The sequence below is a fragment of the Zingiber officinale genome, chromosome 3A (genome assembly GCF_018446385.1).
Source record: "Zingiber officinale cultivar Zhangliang chromosome 3A, Zo_v1.1, whole genome shotgun sequence".
In the NCBI taxonomy this organism is placed as follows: Eukaryota; Viridiplantae; Streptophyta; class Magnoliopsida; order Zingiberales; family Zingiberaceae; genus Zingiber; species Zingiber officinale.
Window position 1 is genome coordinate 154784278 of NC_055990.1, and position 22712 is coordinate 154806989.

General features: G+C 39.9%; 2 protein-coding genes and 1 pseudogene across 3 annotated transcripts; 1 reads left to right on the forward strand and 2 right to left on the reverse strand.

The window, feature by feature from the left end:
- The first annotated feature begins 1514 nt into the window (after positions 1-1514).
- Positions 1515-2863, forward strand: LOC122052912 (zinc finger protein ZAT5-like). The gene has a single exon (XM_042614655.1). It carries the CDS (start codon positions 1938-1940, stop codon positions 2730-2732), a length of 795 nt encoding a protein of 264 aa, XP_042470589.1. The 5' UTR covers positions 1515-1937; the 3' UTR covers positions 2733-2863.
- Positions 2864-3228: 365 nt separating this feature from the next.
- Positions 3229-12413, reverse strand: LOC122052911 (annotated as a pseudogene).
- Positions 12414-13718: 1305 nt separating this feature from the next.
- On the reverse strand, positions 13719-19593 carry LOC122052914. 2 transcript variants are annotated; one of them, XM_042614657.1, is made up of 7 exons: positions 19389-19593; positions 18445-18492; positions 18219-18372; positions 17677-17753; positions 15814-17595; positions 15229-15415; positions 13719-15154 (listed from the first exon to the last, which is right to left on the reverse strand). In XM_042614657.1, exons 3-7 carry the CDS (start codon positions 18289-18291, stop codon positions 14514-14516), a joined length of 2760 nt encoding a protein of 919 aa, XP_042470591.1. In that variant the 5' UTR covers positions 18292-18372; positions 18445-18492; positions 19389-19593; the 3' UTR covers positions 13719-14513. The 2 variants fall into 2 exon arrangements, with proteins under 2 accessions (XP_042470591.1, XP_042470590.1); XM_042614656.1 differs by having other exon boundaries at positions 15814-17604.
- Positions 19594-22712: the final 3119 nt, after the last annotated feature.

A 22712-nucleotide genomic window follows, 5' to 3' on the forward strand; every position in this document is an offset into this window, starting at 1 on the left:
CATCACCTAATCTCTAATTAGGACTTTCTCATATAAGTATCCGCTCACCCTTTGATTTACTTGACTTCTCTCTCACGTATTGTCAAATATCGAAACTCAAGCTCGAGCCAACTTAAGCTAAATCAAACTAATAAACTTTAATATGAGGACGATTGCACCAACAAAATATTTATGAATAAATTTGATGTTCTACTTTGATTAAAATTTATTTATATTTATTCATATACACAATATTAAATAAATAAATAAATTATAATATATATTCAATTGGTTAACACTCATGAATAAAAATCATGAATATTCATTAATAAATTTTTTATTAATATAATAAATAAATAAACTCTCAAATTCAATTTTATTGATCAACAACTTAAAAATATAAAAAGAAATTAAACAATCAAATTGATTTGACAATTGAGACCTAGGTAACATCTGCATCATTCAAACTTAAGAGCCAATGTTAAATACTTATTTTAATAATTTGATTCTTTTAAATTTAACTTAACTTAGCTTATTTATCTTATTAAATAAATTTGAATAACATGAAGCTCCCTTAAAACCCTATTTGAGATTATGAATCAGCAGATATATCCATTTTTCCCATGGTCATGTTATTCATGCTCTCGATAATTTACGAGGCGTTGGAGTGATACCAGAACCGAATCTGCCCCCAACAGGGTTCATGCATTCAACAACCACAACACGCATCCGAGTATCCACCCCTTAATAATGCTTTGAAAAAAAAACAAGCCAGAATAAATTCTTGTATTTTATTTTAAATACGAAATGGTACACCTACATGCAATTTATTATCCCACTGATTCGAAATGGATCATCGAGAAGGACGAAGAATGAGAATGAGTTAATTAATCATAATAATCAAACAGACGTCACTTTTTTACTCCCCAATGCCTCGTAAAAAAAATATGACGCAAGCACACTCGTTTAATAACGCCAACAGCATCAACACGATGACCGGTGATAAAACTTAGGATCATCCTCACGCACGCCACATACAGTGCTGAAAAAGTCCTTTCTCTACGTACATATATCACACATATCATGCCACTGATCACGGATCTCAAAGTAAATGCTCTTATTTAATTATATAATTTCATTTTTATTTTTTAACTTAGCTAGATTTTTTACTAAAAGTTCGTTGTTAACAAAAGATTTTTCGTTGTTTCCTTCAGATTTATTCCGCACTGAACGCCAAATTATCAATCAATTAATTAATTAATTAGTTCAAGATAACTTTAATTAAACTGTTAGCTAGCAAATCAACAAGTTGCAAGCTGTGAACAGGTATAGTAAAAGCAAAGGCGGAGAGTCGAAGATCATTCTGAAAGCAAGAACAGAAATTGGACTATATATATAAATGAATACTCGATTCGATCGAACTATTTATATTTGTTTTAATTAAACTGGATTTGCTGATCTGGTCCAGTTTTAAAGTGGCAGGCATGATATATATGGATTGAAAAAAAAAAAAAAAATTGGGATACTGTGAAGGAGTGGACAGAAATTAAGTCCAGGATTAGGCAATATGGTTGGGAGGGAGTCGTGGAGAAGTCCGTCCCCTCTGTCCTTTGCTATTGTTCTTCCGTCCCACACCTTCCTTCACTCCACACCTCTCTTGTGTCCTACGGCCACCTAATTTTCCTCTATTTTTAGAGCTTAAACTCGTTTGTAAGAGAGAGGCAAGTGATGGTTAAGTGCCTTCTCTTTTATTAGCAACGCTATTTGATTTGACTCTGTATAAATATATACAGAGACTGCAGGGTTGCTCTCCATCCACAAGACCTCAACGTTTTTCTTGTATGCTTACCACTCTAGTGCTCACACCACCTTCTTTTCTTTTTCACTCACTTAATTCCTCTCTTTTTCTTTCTAGCTACCTCTCTCTGTAATTTCTACACCGCCGCAGATCGCTTCTCATGGAATTAGCGGCAGAAGAAGGCAATAGCAGCGCCAGCGTCTCTGACGTTGAGTTCGTCCACGCCGTCGTCAAGCGACGGCGCACCAAGCGCCGGCGCACGCAGCCCTCGCCTCCGTTGCCGTTGATCGCTGACTCCTCCTCTGCCTCCTCGGCGGAGACTGTATCCGGTACGGTTACAGAGGAGGAAGAGGACATGGCCAATTGTCTCATCCTTCTCGCTCAAGGCCGAGCTTTTTCCGAGCCGGTGGGGCGGAGGGAGGATAAGTTCACCGGCGGGAGGCTCGCCGGCGCGGGAAAGGCCGCCGGCGGAATTGTGTACGAGTGCAAGACTTGCAACAAGTGCTTTCCCTCCTTCCAGGCTCTCGGCGGGCACCGCACCAGCCACAAGAAGCCGAAATTGGCAGCGACCGTGGCGACGGCCGAGGAGAATAAGAGGAATTCGCCGGTCGTCGCTGCCGGGAACGACAATTTGCTGCAGATAGGCCTGAATTCTTCCTTCTCCGCGAAGCCGAAGGTGCACGAGTGCGCGATATGCGGGTCGGAGTTCAGCTCCGGGCAGGCGCTGGGAGGCCACATGCGGCGCCACCGGCAGCTGATTGCCGCAGATGCCCACGTCGACGCCGCCAAGAAGGAGAAGAGCAGTTTCGTCTCTTTTGACCTCAATCTCCCTGCTCCGGCCGACGTCGGCGAGCCCCGGAGTCCGCCTTCGTCATCTGCGTTCATATCGGCCGGCAACCGGCCGCTAATGTTCTCCGGTCCTGCCTCATCTCTGGCGGTGAACTGCCATTACTGAGAAGAAGGGAAGACCCGCTTCATTAACGAAATAATGGAAGCAAAGCTGCCTCTTAATTACCACATTCATTCTTTTTCATTCACTCAATTTGGGGATACAAATTTGCTGTTTATGTGAATTAACTCATTCAATTTCTTAATTATTTTTTCCTGCCATTACTGATTACTTAATCGATCAACGCATCACATTTCTATGATATCTGTTGAGTCATGAATGAAGTGAGCATTGCGTTCACGTAAAGTGATCGATCATCCCTTCGTATGGAAGAGTAGGAGATAGATGTGTTTGGTTTAGACGCCGCCAGCACCACCACCCCCACCAGCAAAAAGGCCATGGATCAGGTTGATCCTCCTCTACATGACTTAGTTTGGTTCGCAAGACAACTGACAGCAAACCATCACCCATCACAGATTCCACAGGAGGAAGAAGATACACACAAGTGATGATTAAGGGATGAGCCAGTTGAAGTGGCAATTCTAGCCTAGGTTTATATATCTTATGACATAATTAACAACTTTGGTTGAACAACTCAAAATACATTATGAACCAATGATTGGCATGTGGGTTTAGCTTATCGATTTATCCAAAGTCAGTTGTTGTTGTAGTTATTTTTCTAGATTTCATTAATCTATGAATCGAACAGAGTAGAGCAATGAGCTCGTCAGAAAACACTGCCTGCCAGGTGGGGCTACCGGAGCCTCAACTTAGATTCTCAGTCAGCTCACATGGAGTTCATGTAGACCCACAAACTATGCCTTAATCTCTCGCTGCTTATTTCGGCACTTAATGATTGTGGTCACTGGTCACTCCAAGGCCATTGATTTCGGCTCCATTTGCTGCCTGTAAAAATACACAAATAGCTTAGAAACTAGAAATTTGATTCAAGGCAGCTCAAATTTGACAACAGCCCACTGTGAGGCCATCGCCTATTGAAATTATTATCGACATTCATGTCATGCAGATGTCAACATTATCATAACTCTTCTAATGAACACTACCATTTAGTAGTAAATATAGTGTGCACAGGTTGACATTAACAGTCAACGTTCCTCGTTGACTAAAAACCTTATAGGGTTTAAGAAACCAGCAAAAAGTAAGCAATTAGTATGGAAGACTAGCCAAGTATATTGTTAGAAGGATTCTCAGAGGGAAAAATTGCTTACCATGTCTTAGCATATTTGCTCCTTTCAAGTTTTAGGTTAGCATTGATATAGCAAGCAGCAAACTCAAGTCTCACTCATTTGTTCATTCCTCCAAGAGTTCTGGGCTGCTTCAGTAGATGAAGAACCAGAATCACCATTAGCATCCTTAGGTTTTGAAAAGAAAGGATCCCATTCATGTGCCCCAACCGTTCTCTGGCCATCCCCTAACAAAACATACTGTATATAAGCAGATCCAGGATGGAAAAAAAAAAATGAATGCAACCGGCCAACAAAAGCTGATCTCCTTGTGTAGGAATCCCCTTGAGGTAGTAGGCAAAACAAAGAACTATGGAACATCCGCATTATGCTGCTTGGGGACTGGCACTTGCTCTCTCCAAAATCACACTCCAACAACTTACAGACCATGGAGCTTCTGCACTGGTCGATGACCTGCCCTCTGATTGACTTTGGATTATCAGGGCACGGCGCACCTGCAAATGAAAATAGATACTTCCGCTCCAACTTCCTCATCCTGTTCTGCCAAACAAAAACATCTTCGTCTTTGGCTGGATGGAAATTAAGTAGGATACGCTATCCCATAATCATTGGCATTCCATGGGCTGGCTTCCACAACCAGCATCGACATGTTTCTAGCAGCTGGCAGGAACAAAAGTTTGTTTCCCCAATCTTTTTCAGTATCAGTCAACCTTCTGAAATCCCAAGTGATCCTTCCAGCACCAAGAAGTGGTCTTTACCGCTCATCACACTCCAATCAGGCCTCTTAACGAGCCAATAGACCAATTCAAGAGATGCAGCGTCCCTGTGTGATATATTGTATCCCCAAAGGTAGCGTGCTATGTCAAAACTGGCATAGAAAGGCACAAAAACAGCAGCAGCGATGGATGAATCTTTAGTTAAGCAATCATACTGCTTCATTCGGTTGTTAAAAATCACGTCCACTGCAAATTGATTAGTAGCATACCATCTTGTGTTTGAGAGGACTCCTTCGGCATTCTCGAGTGGAGGTCCCATGCCAGCATTGCCTGTGAGCTTGCACATATTGGTCTAAACGATCAACTTTTGGCAATCTGTCAGCATGTCGGCATTGAAACGTAAGGGCATTTAAACGTGAGGGTGTTAAATTATATATTTATTTGTTTGTAGTTTTTAGGGTAATTTAGATTTTTTCCTTGTTTTATAGAGTTTATGATTTCTTAACTAAACTATATAAGATCTTATACTTTATATTTCTAAGTATCAATTTTATATTCAATAATATGGTTAGTTTTTTTTCTCTTAATTTCTACATGATATCAGTGGTTCTCCTTCTCTAATCTAATTTTTTCTACCGCCTCCTGTTATTACTTCTTGTTGTCACTGCCGTCTCCTACTGCTGCTATTGATTTCGATGCCGATATCTATTTTCTATCCTGTTGTTGATTTCGATGTCGACATCTATTTTCTGTCGATTTTGGCGCCGACATCCTGTCCTACCGATTTCGACGTCGACATTATTTTCTGCTGATTTCGACGCCAACGTTATTTTTTGTCGATTTCGGCACCGACATCCTGTGATGCCAATTTCAATGCCGACACTCTTTTCTACCAATTTCAATGCCGAAGCCCTATGTTGCCGATTTCGGCATTGACGTCTTTTTCTACTGATTTTGACACTGACGTCCTGTGCTACTAATTTCTACATTTGACATCCTTTTCTGCCTCAGATTCTTTGTGTGACCACGGGTCGTCCTGACATCAGTTTTTGCGGATCATACAAATGTATATCCTTACAGTTTAGTTATTCTGAGAATTATTCGTTCTGTCATTATGCCTGGTCGTGCAAATGCTTCATGGAAATCTGATTCATATATGTTTGAGTAGTTTCAACAGTTCCTTGCTTCACAACCCTCTGCCATGTCAGCTTCCTCTCATATAGGTTTGTCAGCATCTGGTATTTCAAATATATCTTCATCCTTGTGGATTTTGGACTTTGGTCCTCCCATCATATGTCATCCAATTTGTCATATTTTGTTTCTTTTTCTCCTAGTTCATCTATATTTATTGTTACTGCTGACCACCTTGACCTTCTGTCAACCGGGTTCAGCAGGGATGACGGGTGGCGCTGCTCGGACCGATCCTAAGTCGGTCGCCCCTCTCGCGCTGGGCGTCCGCTCAGCGGTCCCGTTGCCCGCAGTTGTTGTTTCCCCAGTTGTGCCCTCCTGTGAGTCGACAGGAGGCAAGCCGAGCCGTTCCATCTCCTTGGTCGCGGCTACTTCAATCTCGGCCTGCTTGGCCTTTATTATCCCGGCTGCTCGGGCACGCATCATGATGTCAGCTGCAAAAGAGGAACAGAATCAGTTAGACTCGAAGGAAGAAGGTTGAGAAATTTCATACCTAGGCTGCTCGGAAGCTTCGTTCAGATCGAACTTAGCCCGAACGCATACATCACACCCTCTGGCAGCAACTTATGAATGTCGAATTTTAGGCCGACCAGCATATTAGCAGCATGGAGGTAGTCCGGTCGGATCTTGTACTTCTTCAAATTTGGTTGAGTAGGGAGCCCGACCTGCCACTTGGTCCGGAAGTAGGGTCGCTCGGGGAGTCTCAAGTAGAAGAAGTACTCCTTCCAGTGCTTGTTGGAGGTGAGCATTCTGTCAAAGAAGACTAGGCCGATCCGAGATTGGAAAAGGTGCGTGCCTAGCTCGGACTGTTTGGGATAGTAAAAGTAGTGGAAGACTTGAGGGGTCAGTGGGAAGTTGTGCACTCGGAACAACACCACCACGCCGCACAGCAAGCGGAAGGAGTTAGGGACGAGCTGGGTGAGTGGGACGCGGAAGTAGTTACAGACATCAGTTATGAAGGGGTGAATGGGAAACCGAAGACCGACCACGAATTGGTCTCGGAAGAAGCAAACTGTACCGTTCGGAGGGTCGTTTGGCCGGTCGGACGGGGAGGCTAAAACTATTTCATGGTCAGGCGGGAGGTCAAAAGCATTTATCAGATGCGCGGCATCGACCGCGTTGAACCGAGTCTCCATGGTGGCGTACTAGAGACCGGAAACGGGGTCGGACGGCTGCAAGGAGCTCGCCATGGCCGTGAAATGAAAAGGCAGAAGGTTCGACGGAGAAGATGATCGAGAAAAACCAGGCGGACACGGGAAACAGGAAAGTTATGGAAACTACGCATAAACGGATAGATTGGGACAGGTCGAAAGGCTTACAAAGAGAAAGGTCGCTGAAGGAGAAAGCCGAGAGTCGCCGGAAAGCAGGAAGCAAGCAAAATCGTCAAAGCAAACTGTCGAAGAGCAGAAAGAGAACGCAGAGGAAGAAATGGCGACGCTAAGGCTTTATAAAGATGGGCGTGGCCGACCATAGCCGTCCGATCTAGGGCATAGGACTCGGAGCGCACATCCGACCGTTGAATTTGAATAACTAAACGTCACATCAGCAGCTGTCACCTCGGACGTGAGGTGCCTGCGCCGGTGATGTGAGGTGCCTGCGCCGGTGGCACGTGGCGTCCTCCCACAGGGCAACATTTAATGGGTGTGGGCGTGTGCTCGGCTTTAATGGAGGTGATTTACGCGTATTCCGAAGAGATTTGAGCAGCGTCAGCATTGAACGCCTGGCCCGTGCCCTCCAAGGGCGATGGGGAAAAAATCCAAGTACAAACGCTAAAAGCGTCGATCAGCAGAGAAAGATCAGTCCCACACAGGCCGATCGGAATCCAACCAACCCATTGGTTGATCGGCCAATTAGTCACCAGACTACTTGTCCAGTCAGTCGGCCTTGCAGCTTCCTTCGACTAGACTTGAGGGGGAGACACGTGATCCGGCGGTAAGATAGAGCCCGGTCGGCAGAAGGTCAAGGTGGTCAACGTTAGGCGGGCGTTCAATCAGGCGAATTACCTCCATGGTCAGGAGGAAGAGTAACCGGTTCGACACTTCGACAGCTCGGTCAGACACCGAGCTTCCAACGCTCATGAAGCTCAACCAGGGAGGCACGAAGGTCGAGCGGTCATCCCGCTCGGGCAAACAGTGGATGCAGCCTTGACCCGACAGGCAGGACTCCTTCGCCCGACGGGGTGTAGCCGGCAGCAGCTCATTGGTCGAGCGGACGTTCGACCCGACCGTTGCACCACCCGGGCGGCAGACTGGCCGAGCGGCTCCCCCGCTCGGTCCAATAGCAGACAAATGAAGCAGTTGACAATATCTTCCTAGGGACCAGTGTCATCAACAGTCGGCACGATCAACGGTATGGCCAGACAGAGGAACGTACGGTGGAAGCTTCCACTGTCACGACAGGGATATGCTCGGTCTGTTCAGGTATGGCGTCAGACACACTTTTCTGACACGACCTTTCCAAGTATGTTTTGGGAAGCGTGCACGCCTCGAGAAGCGTGTGCATGCCTATTGGGAGCTCTATATAAGAAGCCCCAAAGCTTCATCGGAGGTATGCTTTGATCACTGTAGTTACAGTTACGCTGCTCCTTTCTTCTCTAGTTCATTCTTCTACTGTCGGTGATTGACTTGAGCGTCGGAGGGCCATCGCCGGGGAACCCCTCCCTGGCTTAGCACTAACGACTTGTGGTTGCAGGCTCAGCTCGTCGGAGGTTCACGTCATCTTCGGTCGACATCCAGTCAACGTGAGCGTCGTCTACCCAGCGTCCGTATACTCACTCTCGGACAGGATCAATATATGTTTGAGTAGTTTCAACAGTTCCTTGCTTCACAACCCTCTGTCATGTCAGCTTCCTCTAATATAAGTTTGTCATCATCTGGTATTTCAGATATATCTTCATCCTTATGGATTTTGGACTCTAGTCCTCCCATCATATGTTATCCAATTTGTCATCTTTTGTTTCTTTTTCTCCTAGTTCATCTATATTTATTGTTACTGCCGATGGTACTCCTATATCATTAGTAGGTATTGGTTGAATTGTTACATCTTTTTTATCTCTTACTAATGTTTATTATATTCCGAGTCTTACTTTGAATCTTGTTTCTGTTAATTAATTATGTGAGTCTAGATACCTAGTCTCTTTTCTTTATCCAATTATTATGTTCAGGATCCACAATCTCAGAGGTTGATTGGGACCGATCATAAGCAAGGGGGACTCTATGTTTTAGATCAACTTAAAGTACCAGAAGTTATAGCTTCAAATATGGATTTATCATCTTTTCATTTGAGTCGTTCATCTTCTTAATTTTATTTATGACACTATCGTTTAGATCATGTTTCAGCACCTCGTTTACATTTTTTAATTTCTACAGGAGTATTAGGACCTTTAAAAAGTTTTGATATTTCTGATTGTAATGGTTGTAAACTGGCCAAATTTTCTGCCTTACCATTTTCTAAAAGTCTATCTTTTTCTTCTGGTCAATTTAATCTTATCCATTCTAATGTGTAGGGACCCTCTCCTATTCCTACAAAAGGGGATTCAAGGAATTATGTTTCATTTATTGATGATTGCACTCGTTACTTTTGGATTTATCTTATGAAATATAAGTCTGATTATCTTACCATTTTCAACAACTTCAGAGCTCTTATGACAACTCAACATTCTAGTGTCATAAAGTGTTTTTGTTGTGATTTGGAGAGCGAATACACTTCGAATCATTTTCACAGTTATTTGCTTCTAATGGTACTATTCATCAAACCTCGTGTACAAATACTCCTGAACAGAATAGTATGGCTGAACGAAAACATAGGGATCTTGTTGAAATAATCCGTTCATTTTTATTATTTGCCAGTGTTCCTAGTACCTTTTAGGGGGAAGCAATCATTACCGCTGCTCACGTGATTAATAGAATTCCAATCTCACACAATACAGGCTTGTCATCTTTTGAAAAATTGTATGGGCATACTCCTCTCTACTCCTCTTTAAGTGTTTTTGATTGTACTTGCTTCGTCCTTCGTCCACATGTCGAGTGTAATAAATTAACCTCTCGGTCTATTCTTTGTATCTTTCTGGGTTATGGTGTTAGTCAAAAAAGATATCGTTGCTTTAATTCCGTTAGTCAGAAATTGTATGTCTCTCGTCATGTTGTGTTTCTTGAACAAATTCCATTCTTTTCTATTCCTATTAGTTTGCATAATATGATAAAGTCAGATCTACTTTGCATTGATCCTTTCAATACCGACATTGAGGAAGCTTCACCCACAGTTTCTACTGGTAGTTCAACCGAATCTGGTACTTTGGTTCCCGAGATATCCGCTCCACATGCTCCTCCTTCTGCCACTACCCAATCATCTTCTGAGGTTGCTGATGATCCTTCTCTCCACCGTCGTCAATCCACTCGTGTTTGTAAGTCTACTAAATTACTAGATTTTGCTTACTCCTGTTATTCTCATTCTTTTGCTTCATTTGTTGCATCTATTTATTGTCTTTCTGAGCCCGTATCATATAGAAAAGTTGTTTGTAACTCACTTTGGCAGAGTGCTATGGCTGAGGAACTAATTGCTTTGTATCAGAGTCATACATGGGATTTGGTTCCATTGCCACCAGGAAAACATACTATTGGTTCTCGTTGGGTATATAAGATTAAAACTAAATTTGATAGATCTATCGAACGATACAAAGCTCATGTTGTTGCTAAAGGTTATTCTCAGGAGTATGACATGGATTATGAGGAAACATTGCTACTTTCTGGGTATTGAGGTTGCTTATTCTCCAAAAGGTTATCTTTTATCTCAGTTAAAGTATATATCTGATATGTTTGAGCGTGCTTGTCTTAAAGTTGTTGATACTCCTATTGAAACTAATACTCGATATTCTCCATCTGATGGGTCACCTTTGCCGGATCCTAGTTTGTACAGAACTATTGTTGGAAGCTTGGTTTATCTCACCGTGACTCGTCCAGATATTGCGTATGTTGTTCATGTGGTTAGTCAATTTATCGCTGCACCAACTACAGTTCATTGGGTTGTTGTTCTTCGTATTCTCAGGTATCTTCGGGGCACTCAATTTCAAAGTCTTTTATTTCCTTCTACTTCATCTCTTGAGCTGTGTGTATACTCTGATGTGGATTAGGCTGGTGACCCTACAGATCGCAAATCTATCATTGGCTTCTGCATTTTTCTCAGTGATTCCCTCATTTTCTTGGAAGAGTAAAAATCAAGATATTATTTCTAGATCTTCCACAGAAGCTGAGTATCGTCTCATGGCCTCAACTACTTGTGAGATAGTTTGGTTGTGTTAGTTGCTTGCGGATATGAGTGTCTCTCTTCATCAACCTACTCCGTTATATTATAATAATCAGAGTGTTATTCAAATTACACACAATTCAATTTTTCATGAGCGGACGAAACATATTGAAATTGATTGTCACATTACTCATCACTATCTTCAGATTGGTAGCATCACATTGTCTTTTGTTCCTTCAAAGCTACAGATTGTTAATATGTTTACCAAGACACATTTCGCTTCACGTTTTCGTTTCTTATCTGACAAACTCTCAATACTTCTAGCAGTAGCATTGTGAGTTTGAGGGAATGTTAGATTATATATTTATTTGTTTATAGCTTTTAGGACAATTTGGACTTTTTCCTTTTTTATAGAGTTTAAGATTTCTTAACTTAACTATATAAGATCTTATACTTTGTATTTCTAAATAGCAATTTTAGATTCAATAATATAATTAGTTTTTTTCTTCTCTTAAACTCTACAAAAGAGAGATAATCGAAATAGATATACCTTCCTCCGCAAGGATTGCTCTTGTTTTCTATCGTCTGGAGGGCACGAGTGAAGGGCGATGTCTTGGGTGCTTCAGTCATATTTGATGGTCGCTTTGACTTTGGTCGATTATTTGTCTTGTCCAGTTCAAACATTTCATAAGCGTCTGAGAGCCGCTGGGGTTTGGACGAAACGGGCGAGAAATCAACAGATTGATCAGCCTTCGTGACAAGATTGTTGTTCAGAACGACAAAGTGGAAGTAGAAGATCATGATCCAGAACATGACAGACACAGCGTGGCCAAGAAACAGAGGCGTGTTGGCGGAGACTTCCCATTAGCCTTCTTCTCCGTCTCCTCCTGATGTTTCGGCGCAGGCGGTCGAAGTCTCATGAAAGCCATACTCAATACCAACTCAATTGATGTCAACTACCAAGCATCACTAAAAATCAGAACTTTTGCATTGATCATCAACGATCTCACTATGTGAACAAACAAAAACAAGAGGGATACCAAAACCTAGATCTGGCTCTCTGCTAAAACCAACAAAAAAACACTATTAAATGCCACTGCCAAAACACTCTCAAATTCCCTCCGGAAGAGAGCAATCCCGACCGGGGTCAATTTGGACGACCAAAGACAGGAAAATTAGTGATTTCAAATACACATTTCATGAAGACTCCAAGAGAATTGAGACAGAGAGAGCAATGACTCACAAGAGGCGTTGGCGTCGCTGAACCTCTCGCCCTAGCTAGTCTTTCATCGGAACGTTACGGCCGCTTTCGTCGCCGTCGATAGCCGGTCGCTTACGGCCACAAGTCAGACCCAGAAGGACACCTGTTGGTTTCTGTCGGTGCCAAAACACGGAGACCACGTTATGTCAGTAATGTCCGTGACGGTAGTCAGCAAAGCGGCGCGCGCGTGACACGTCGTGCACTCGCACTCTCGCAGGTCGCAGCCCGAGCCGGCGTGCCATAACAGGACGTGATCTCGCTTACCGCAATTTATACTCTCGTAGGGCACCGCAGACTTTAACACGTGTCGCATCGTTCCTTTCAATTACCATGCTCCAACGCAGGTACGCCAAGACATACGTTAGAAGGGGGATCCAGTTGCCAAATGTCAATAACGGCAATAACCCAGTCCAACTCCGAGGGCAAAGTGAGTTCAACGATTTGAATATGAGAGTTGAAATTTAGAAAACAAATTGGTTTCACGTCAAAGTTTGATTATACTCCTATGATTCTAAGACGGCACTCGAGTTAGGTCAAAGAGTGAATGTTACAAAGAAACAGGTCAATCTATGTTTTGAAGATAAACATATTTCTTGATTGTTAGGTATTTATAGGAGTATAATCAAAATATATGATAAATTCTCTTATAATTATGTTTAATAATTCAAATTTTTTTTTGTTCAAAAATTATATAAATTATTCTAAACAATTAGATAGTTTTTAAAGGAAAAACTCTATAATCAAATCGACGCTAAAAAAACTCAATAAATTCGTCATAATTTAAACTACCTTAACTATATTCTGAAAATTTTCAACTCGATATATACAAGTCGGCACACGCCATGTTGGGTTTACCTTTTCAAATTTTAACCCGCGGACCCAATTAATTTTAAAGGTGAATGACATGTCGAAGCGTAAGTTACTTCTTGTCTAGTAATCAATTCTCAAAATTTTCATTCCGGAGAAAAATATATAGTATATCGGAACCATAAATGCTTAATTAATCTATTGAACGTTGTACCATAGCAAAATTAAGTTGATTATACATGTTTACTGACAACAGATTGATTTGCTGAATGAAGATGATTCTACGTTTTAAATGGACAGCAAATAATTACTCCTTAATGCAAAGTTAGTGCTTTAAATTGGCGACAAATTTTTTTTTCACTCCTTGATAACGAATTTAGTCTTCACACCATACTGAACATGAGACAATTCATGTGTGACGTCGAAGTGACAAGATTATTCATATCCTGCAAACAACAAGACCATAACAATCAGATCACGAATACACGATTCAATACTAGTTTCACAAGGAGATTACTTTGAAATGGGGATCAAACTGGCAACATATTTAATCAGATCAATTGAATGTGAAATGGGTATCTTTCACAGAATAAGAGCAGGTTCTTGAAGCCACGATTCTCAGCACAAAGAAATCTTCTTAATTACATTATATTAATAGCTTATTGCAGTCAATTAAAAGTTGACCTATTCAAACTTTGCAGACATTCCAGATCAATACAGCTCATAAATGAAGACATTGAAAAGAACTTTCCCGCTTTTGTGATTGAGGAAACACATCGTCACCTTCAGAACTAGCAATCTGACAACCAAACACAGCAGCAATGCAAACAAACAAAAAAACAAAAGAATCAAATCACAGACAAATCGATGCCAAGCTTTTGAACAGGCATCTCACCGACACTGCCGCACAACAATCAATTATCATTTTCTTTATATAAGCAAAGCAAGCTGTAGATAAGCAATGGTGTCCATGGGCTTCAGGATTTCCTCCTCCATTGTTTTAAGTCAGCCTGACTAGTTTAAGAACTCAAGATACCATCCTCATTAAACCTGAACTGGAGTTGGTCAGGTGAGGACAAAAGCCATGATAAAAGCGAAAAAGAGATCATTTGATCTCACACACTTTCAGCTATTCCATTTGTCCTTGTAGGAGAAATCACATGGTTGCCTGTTCTGAACTCTGAAGGATGGCCTTTGTCTATTTTGGGTTCAGGTAGATAATGATTATTCTGTCCTTTCAACACTCATGCAGAGAAGAAGAAACATGAACAGAAAAGAAGCTTAAAGGGATGCAAGAAATCAAGTAATCCTCAACTATCAGAGAATAACATGATTCATGCAAACATATAAAACAAAGCACTGTAACATTCTTTCTCAGATGATAGCAACCATATCGTCCACCAACAGAAGCTAAGAGGAAGGCAAGGCATCAGCTCAAACATATATTCAATGCTTCGCTAAGCAAATCCTCGAGCACCTCCCCACTTATTTCTTTAGTGAGCTCCTCTATCTCTACCATAGTTGTTTTAGCCCAACTGAATCTTCCCACCTCTTTCCTCAATGTTGTATCCACCACCAGGATACCATTAGTCTCGGCAAACAGATTTGTTTGGTTGCTATAAAACCAGTCCCTTATTATGTCCCACACGACATCTGCCAAGGAGCATGTATGAGCATTTAACTGTGCCTGACGGCATGTCCTGTTGTGTGGCCAGATGCTCATTAAGGTGTTGCAACTGAGTTCTAATAGTGCTGAATTAACACAATCAAATATGAGCCTCAGGTTAGACCGCTTTTCCATAGATTCCTCTTCTCGCCAATTGATGAAGTTGTCTAGTAATATTGGATCCAATGGACTATCAAGAGAGTGCCATCCATTAAATATCGTATCCCATTCTTCAAATCCAGCATATGATAGCAATTTCCAAACAACTGCAAAGCATTCTTGGTCATCTTCTGTCATAGGCAAAGTATGGAGACTCGAAGGCTTGTGGTATAACATTTCCAAATGTGTATCCTCCCATGATAAAGAACGTGCAATTGATTCTATATGTGAAGACCTAGAGAGTGCTGAAAGAAAGAGATAGGGGAATGCTTCAGAAAGTAGAAAGTTAAGCTTCATGTGGATGCAAGGTAATTCATACCTATTTTTCCAGCATTATCTTCAGATAACTGGCTCAATTTTTCTACATCATCTTCAAATGGTGCATCTAAAATTGAATTAGGGCTAGGCTGATCCAGGTTGTTAATGAAATTTTGTTTAGGAATGAATCTCTCTTGCTTTTCATTAGATTTGTCAGCAGTCTTTCCTTGTGCAAGCATCAGCATTGCCTGAGTGAGCATAAAAAAATCTATTACTTGAGGTAAACCAAAAAGAAAACATCAATAGACAATATGTATATCAGCCAACCAGACAATGAATGTTTAAAAAAAAACAAAAGACAGTCCGGTGCACGAAGCTCCCGCCACGCAGGGTCCCGGGGAAGGATCTATTGTACACAGCCTTATCCTGCTTTTTGCAAGAGGCTATTTCCAGGATTCGAACGCGTGACCTTTGGGTCACAAAGCAACAACTTTATCGTTGTGCCAAGGCTCCCCTTCAAACAATGAATGTTTATGCCCAAAAAAACAGCATGCGCGGACAAATCAACCAATCATGTGTGTAGATATGTAGACAGAAAATATCAACCAGAATGAGATAAAGAGAGAAAATTCAACAGTGAATTGACCTTTGCAGACACATTTGTGGCAGCTACTGGAGAAGCCGCAACTATGGATTCTTCCTCATCATTTACTTTATTGTCAAAGGTCAAACAACTCTCAGTTGATTTCGGCATAAGATAAGTTCTCACTACTTCAAGGTCAGCATCATAAGTCCCCACCAAGAGAGACGAAACAGGTCTTTCTCTATTAGCTTTCTTGCTCCTCGAAAAGAAAAAACTAGATACTTTTCCGCCGAAAGATAAATTCCCATGATTGGCCCTGGACACCTCTAACACTGTGGATTTGCTGATATGAGAGTGTGGATCTTCAATTTTCTTTTCAACATCATCATAAGCTGAAGATGAGACTGGGACACTCTTTGACCTTGATAGATTCCCAGGAGAAAGCTCTCTTGAATTTATTGTCCTACCTACTGAGAAGCAGAATGCAGGCTGCCTCATTTCATCTTCTCCAACACATGATTTGCTGCTTGAGACAGTAGACTTATGCACACACTCTTCTCTCTTTACCTCAGAAATAGCAAGCATTTCACCTAACGTTGTTGTATTCCTAGGCAATGACAATTGTGCTTCTTTCATTCCATTTGACGCCATTAAAGCCCACCTTTCTGAAAGTCGTCTCTTAGCTTCTCTAGTTACTGATGACTCAGGCGATTTTGAAACCTTACTGAATGAAGAGAGCGAGCAAGGACTGCCAGATCTGTCCCATGACTGCCGTGATGTTTGAGTCACTATATCCATCTCAGAGTCAGTAAATCCATCATCATTTTCCATGTAATAAATTTCTGACAGATCAAATGAACTTCCTTCCCGACCAAATCTGTTAGAGACCACAGAAGACAACAAAGATTCATCCCTCTTATGCCCACTAAAAGTCTTTTGCATTTGCCGAGTACTTCTGTTGACTGTGTATGCTGTTCTGAAGGCTTCAATCTCTGCTTGGTCACCAAAATGGTATTGCCTTACTTGATACTCAGGTGATATGGTTGGAGTAGGTACTCTGGTGGTTTTTCCGGTGCTTGGCTTCAGGACCACTATCCTGGTTGGGTGGGAGACGCTTTTGGCCATTGAAGTATTAAAACTCAAGTCACATTGGTGAGTTTTTGTTCCACATCCACTCTCATTATTTTCTGGATATTCCTGTTTCTTGGCCATTTTTGTAGACTGTGCTTCAACGTCTTTCGATGGTTTCAATACTGTAGTGGGCTTTGTCTGAGGTGATGCAGCAAAAGGAAGATTGTTTAGTTGCTTTGTGAACAGGGAGTTTGGTTCATCAAGAAATTTGAGAAATAAATCTCTGTTTGAACTGAGAACATCCAGCGCATCTTGAAATTCTTTAGAGTGAAGAAACTTCCCGTCAATAGCTAAACTCTTTGCCTCCATGAACTTTTGACGGGCAAGCATCATTTTTATCTCGTTCTGATTACCTTCACAGCTTCCCCTCTTTTGAGTTGATTTCTGCCAAACTTCATTTGCACCTCCTTGTTCCTTTTGACGATCAGATTGATGAGTCTGAGAAGGAACTGCCTTGTTAATTAATATATCTTGTTGATGACAATCTGTATGTGCTGCAAAATAAGCTTGATTAAGGCCTTCTTGGGACTTATTTTGGCTATCTTCTGGGCACGGCTGAGGTTTTAACTCATCATCAAGACCCATCAATCGAGCAACAACACCGAGTGGTTTCTGCTTAGACTTTATGTCTGTTGACATCTCTTGAGCTATCAGAATCTTCACTGGTGTTCCAGACATCTTGCTTGAAAAATTCTGTTTTGGATCATTAGTTATCTGAATCCACTATGGATCCCAATTAGCAAGATCAACCAAAGTGTATGCTTCATTATCAACCATAAATTACTATGTTCTTACCTGTTTGTCAATTATGTTAGTTTGACATGGAATGACAGCCTTTTTGACATAAGGTTTGTTTTGACTAACTATAGAACCTGTTCAACAACCAGATGGAATCAAACAAAAGAAGAATAGTGCTTTCATAACAAGGTTTCAGCATTAACTTAACTGCAATAGTCTACATAAAATGAATATAGAGACAGCAAGAATTGAACCAACTGACATTTCTGTTTGGTAAAAAAATTTCAAAGAAAACTGTATGGCCATGAAACAACATAAACATTTTTAAGAGCAAAGCATCTTAACTAAAATGAAGAGTGAAAGACAAAATCTTATCATTCAAAAGTACAATGCATTTGCACCAAAAAAATGTGTTGAAAAAATACATATCATAGAAAAGATCAACTATGTGTTTGCTATCAGCAAATTATACTTTGAAATTATAGCTTCAAAATGGATCCATAACAAGTGTCACATTCAAGTCAAATCTCTAAATTAAAATAACATAGTAGTTATAACCATTGTCCATTCAGATGTGTTTGAAGAGTCTAAATAAATACCATATCTGTGTGCTTTTTCACTTAACATCTTGGTCCCGGTCATTCTGTCACTCAAGTCAAGTATGTTGATCATCCTTCCTATACATCCAGGCAACGGCCTTTCAAAATTCTGTCTTAGCGTTAAACTCGCTCATCTTATACCTGGAAGATTAGACTAAAAGAAGAGGCATAAATCAGCAAAATTACCTCAACTATTTCTCAGGTTCAGCACTTGCACACCACTTACCATTGTTTACAATGACAAGATCTTCCCGTGAGAACTAGCTCCTTCAGGCTACAAGAAACAAATCAGCAGGTTAAGGAGTGGTAGATTAAAGGGCAAAAGATGCACACGTCTTGTGACTTGGGTTTTCATTCTTAGCTCACTACAGGGGGGATCTTCGCCGATTTAAGAGCCAGTAAAAACGTAGTTCAAATTGTACAAAATCATTACAGACAAACTTCTGAGTTTATTCGTAAGACAAATAAACGTTAACAAAAATGCTGACAGAAGACAAGATAAAGATGCTACTTTGAAGTTCCATCATAAAAAAAGACAGACTAATCACATGAATCGAAACTGAAGAATTCGAGGACCGAGTGTTAAAGCAAGCAAGAAAGTGAATGACAAAGGATCAAAGGGTACCGGAACATGAAAGAGTAGATAGGATAGGTAAGCAAAAGCGACATGACTTTCATCGGAATCTTATTTTAAAAAATCATACTGCAAGGGAGAAACGTTCTCCTTAAGGAATCACTGCAGAAAGGCTGCAACTTTTTGAAATTTGCGAAACATAACAACAAAGCATAGGGGAATACTTTCTTTGGGTCAAACAAGATACTCTTGAATCAGGACCTTATAAAGCCCCAAATCGAAGCTCAGATCTCAAAAATCCTTATGAAAATTCAAAGATGAATAAAAAAATGACCGATCCAAACCGAGAATCTCGGGCACCGAGAAATTGAATCAGGAACTGTGAATTAAGGAAACAATAAAGGAAATCCAGCCGAAAAAAATCTGCATTCAGCTCCAGACAGAGAGCGAACAACTCCAAGAGTCGAGATCGGGGGACAGAGAGAATATGAGGTAGAAAAAACAGAAACCTGATGACAAAAACTAGGAATCTAAAGGAGCTAAAGAAAGACATATCATTTTTCGTATCCATTCGAATAGATCTCCTCGTCGCCTACCTTGTTGCTCGTCCCAATGGGACGCTGCCACAGCAGCCGCCAACGACCTAGCACAAGAAACCTCCATCCCTCGGTCTTCTGGTGCGCTCGCAGTTCGCAGATCTCACCTCTGGCTGATGCCTGTGAATCAAGAGAGCGGCATTGCAAAGACAGTTGGGAAGACGACTGGCCTCAGTAGTCGCAAGAGACAGTGATCTTATTCATTTTTTGCAATTAAATTATGGGTTTAATTAATATTTAAACCACTATAATGGAAACTAGGTTTAAGTATTTTTGCTAATTTCAGAAATTATTATTTAAATCGAATAAGTTATTTAATTATGGGTTTGATCCTGGTTGTCTTTAGATGTCCTCTTCCTCTAATTTATTTATATTTCAATAATTAAGCCACTCAAATATTTTAACTCTTAAAGTAGATCAACATGATTAAAAAAATACTAATTGTAAAACAACTGTTTGTTTCATTTTAAAAACCTTTTATTCTAATTTTTTATATAAATTTTTGTTTCAAAATGAATCTCAAATTCCCTTCAACACACCAAATTAGTATTTAAAAATCTAATTTTTAATAAATTTAAGTAAGGGAACAAGTTTTTTTTTTTACTTTTGATCCATAATTAAGTTAATAATAGATAATAATGGATGAATAAAATTAATTTCAACTGATAAAATATTTAAAATAAGTTTTAAAATAAAATGTTAGTTTTGAAGAAGTTGAAAAAAAAAACAAATTAACAATTTCAAATGAATGAAAAATAAATTTTTTATCTCAGTGGAAAATGTTTAATCCTCTTAATTGCAAAACCTTAAATAAAAGTCTGTTTGAAAAAGTCCGCATCTAATAAATTAAGCTCTAAATGATATAAAAGCATCAAAATACATGGAAAACAAGGCTCAAGATCTTTAATAGTTGAATTGAGAAATGCCTATTCTAAATTGAAATATATAAGAACAAATAAACAAGCTCATTACTGAAAAATTATGGTATCAATGATCAAGGATTACCAAAAAAGAAATTTTGAAGTGGCCGTACAAGAAACAAGTTCCAATGATCTTTCAGCCTTCATTCTGATATCTGAAATCTTGGAATAGACGTCTAAAATAAGCTTAAAAATTTCATAGAATCAACTTTGGAAGATTTAAACCTAACAAATTGATTCCTAAATGATTTTTTTTTTTTTGTTGTTTTTTGAAAAAACGAGGGAATGGGGGGAGGAGAGCTAAATATATCAAAGTGTAGCAATGCAATATAAGAGGATGGATGCATCAGAACCACAACAAATCAAAAGCTAAATCAATTGAAGAGAGCCTAGTGCGCAACAAATGCTAGGATTCAAAACATCGCAGTAAGACAAGGCAACGTCCAGCCACAATTAAGATCAACTGATCAAGGTGGCCGGAAGGAGACTGTCGTTCCTCGAGTAGCCTCCTACAATAAGACAGAAAAAGCAGACACCTTAAGCAAGTGAAATATTATAATGAACAATTAGCAGATAACAGTGAATACAGTAGTCAAAACAGGGAAACAGCTAGCCTCACATGAGGCAAGAGATTAAGATGTTTTCTGACACTGTCTAGACAATTTCATGCTAAGAAACTTTAACGCGCGTCTCGAGCAAAACAAGCTTAATTCTGTTAATTGATACAGCTTCTGGATAAATCAATGCAAAAAACACAATGTCAGCCATGATTTGACCAGCGTATTGATACATTCATATTGCATCTTACAATGTGGCAAATCTTTGCAATCTGAATATGCGAAATTAACCTACGAGCTGTCTCCGTAGCAGATGCAGCATTTCCCTTTGGAAGACGTAAGGGAGAAAAAAACATGGAAAATGATGAACAGGATCAAGTATTTTTTTGTGGCCACAGTGAAACCAGCTATGCCAGAAATTCGGTGCTTCCCATCAGCTTTGTTTACAAGTCTAAAGCTACTGAGAGTCTGAGAGGGAGTTGGTTGATAAGGAGTAAGGAGAGTCTCCAATTGGCTTGCAACGTTGTTTCCTGGGACTATCATGTATACCATTGATTGCCGGTGTTCTTTTTACGGTGTTCCCGAAGTCTACCAACGCAACCAGATCTGTCTGCAAACCGTTCTTTTGTTCCATGCTTGTATGTATAAATTATTAGTATGCATTCCTATTCCATGACTTATATAATCCGTTGGTAAATTCTTCAAACACCTTATAGATGCCAAAATAAAAACCACACATAATTAGTTTATATTCTTACAACAAATACAAGAATAGAATCAAGTAGAATACAAGGAATACAAAATACACCAAAAGAATCTTAATTTTACTTGTTGTTTGTAATTGTGGATTATTCACAAAGACCTTAAAATGCAAAAACACTCACCACTGTTGTAGCTCATACGGGTGTAGTTGAGTTGGTACTTAAATAAGGTTTGTCACCAGAGAAATATGGTTTGAATCATGACAGGTGCAAATGTTGCTTCAGGTTATCTTGTGCCCTCTGTCTAGGAAGGCCGTTCGGTTAAAGTTGAATAAACCCCTGTGATTTATCCCGTTTCAAAATGTGTGAGGCTGTCATAGAGCGGTCGCTAAGGCAACAACTTCGCCTTTCACCAAATTACGATTGTTGTAATCAAAACCTCTTCAAAAATATTTTTATTAGCCTTTATATGAGTCGTAAAATCATTGCTTAGTCGATTCATCTTACTATATCAGTCAACTAGAAATAATATTGGAATCGAATTCAAAATTCGGATATCGTATTTCTACTCCCCTTTTGTGCAGTAAAAATTTAAAATTCTATTTTATGATTTAACAATTAAATCAAATGAGTGTTCGTATGAATTTTTAAAGTAACATAAGCATGATCTTTAATCTAAACATGCATTACGATCTAACCATTCGAACAAGATCCTAAAAGCATAGCAAATATAACTTATCAAATAAATAATTCATCTAATATCAATTTAATCATTTTACTTAGACATTCTAAGTTATCTACAATAAACATATTAGATCATTTAAGCATAATCTAAATAAACTTTTAACATATACATCAAAAATATATATATATATATAAAAATTAAAATACAAGCTAAAAACATACCTCCCAAAAAACCTGTGTTTGGGGATGACTCCAACTATTCCAATTTAGCGGAATAACTCTTCGTTATTTGTCACGAACTCGTGCTTTCTTCGTTTAATCCGGTCCATGATCGGAGTCCTCTTTCCCACACTTGATCGCACTAGATATCAAGTGTCGTTTCCATTGAGATGATCGAAAATGTCTTCCTCGAAGATGAGGAAGGGGCTACCCAATTACCCCTTCACAAGTGACTACCATATA

Coding starts and splice junctions, on each gene's coding strand:
- LOC122052912 (XM_042614655.1), top strand. CDS start 1,938: ATGGAATTAGCGGCAGAAGAAGGCAATAGCAGCGCCAGCGTCTCTGAC.
- LOC122052914 (XM_042614656.1), bottom strand. CDS start 18,291: ATGATCAACATACTTGACTTGAGTGACAGAATGACCGGGACCAAGATG. Junction 17,605..17,676: donor CTAACATAATTGACAAACAG/GTAAGAACATAG, acceptor TGGGATCCATAG/TGGATTCAGATAACTAATGA. Junction 15,155..15,228: donor AGATAATGCTGGAAAAATAG/GTATGAATTACC, acceptor TCTTTCTTTCAG/CACTCTCTAGGTCTTCACAT.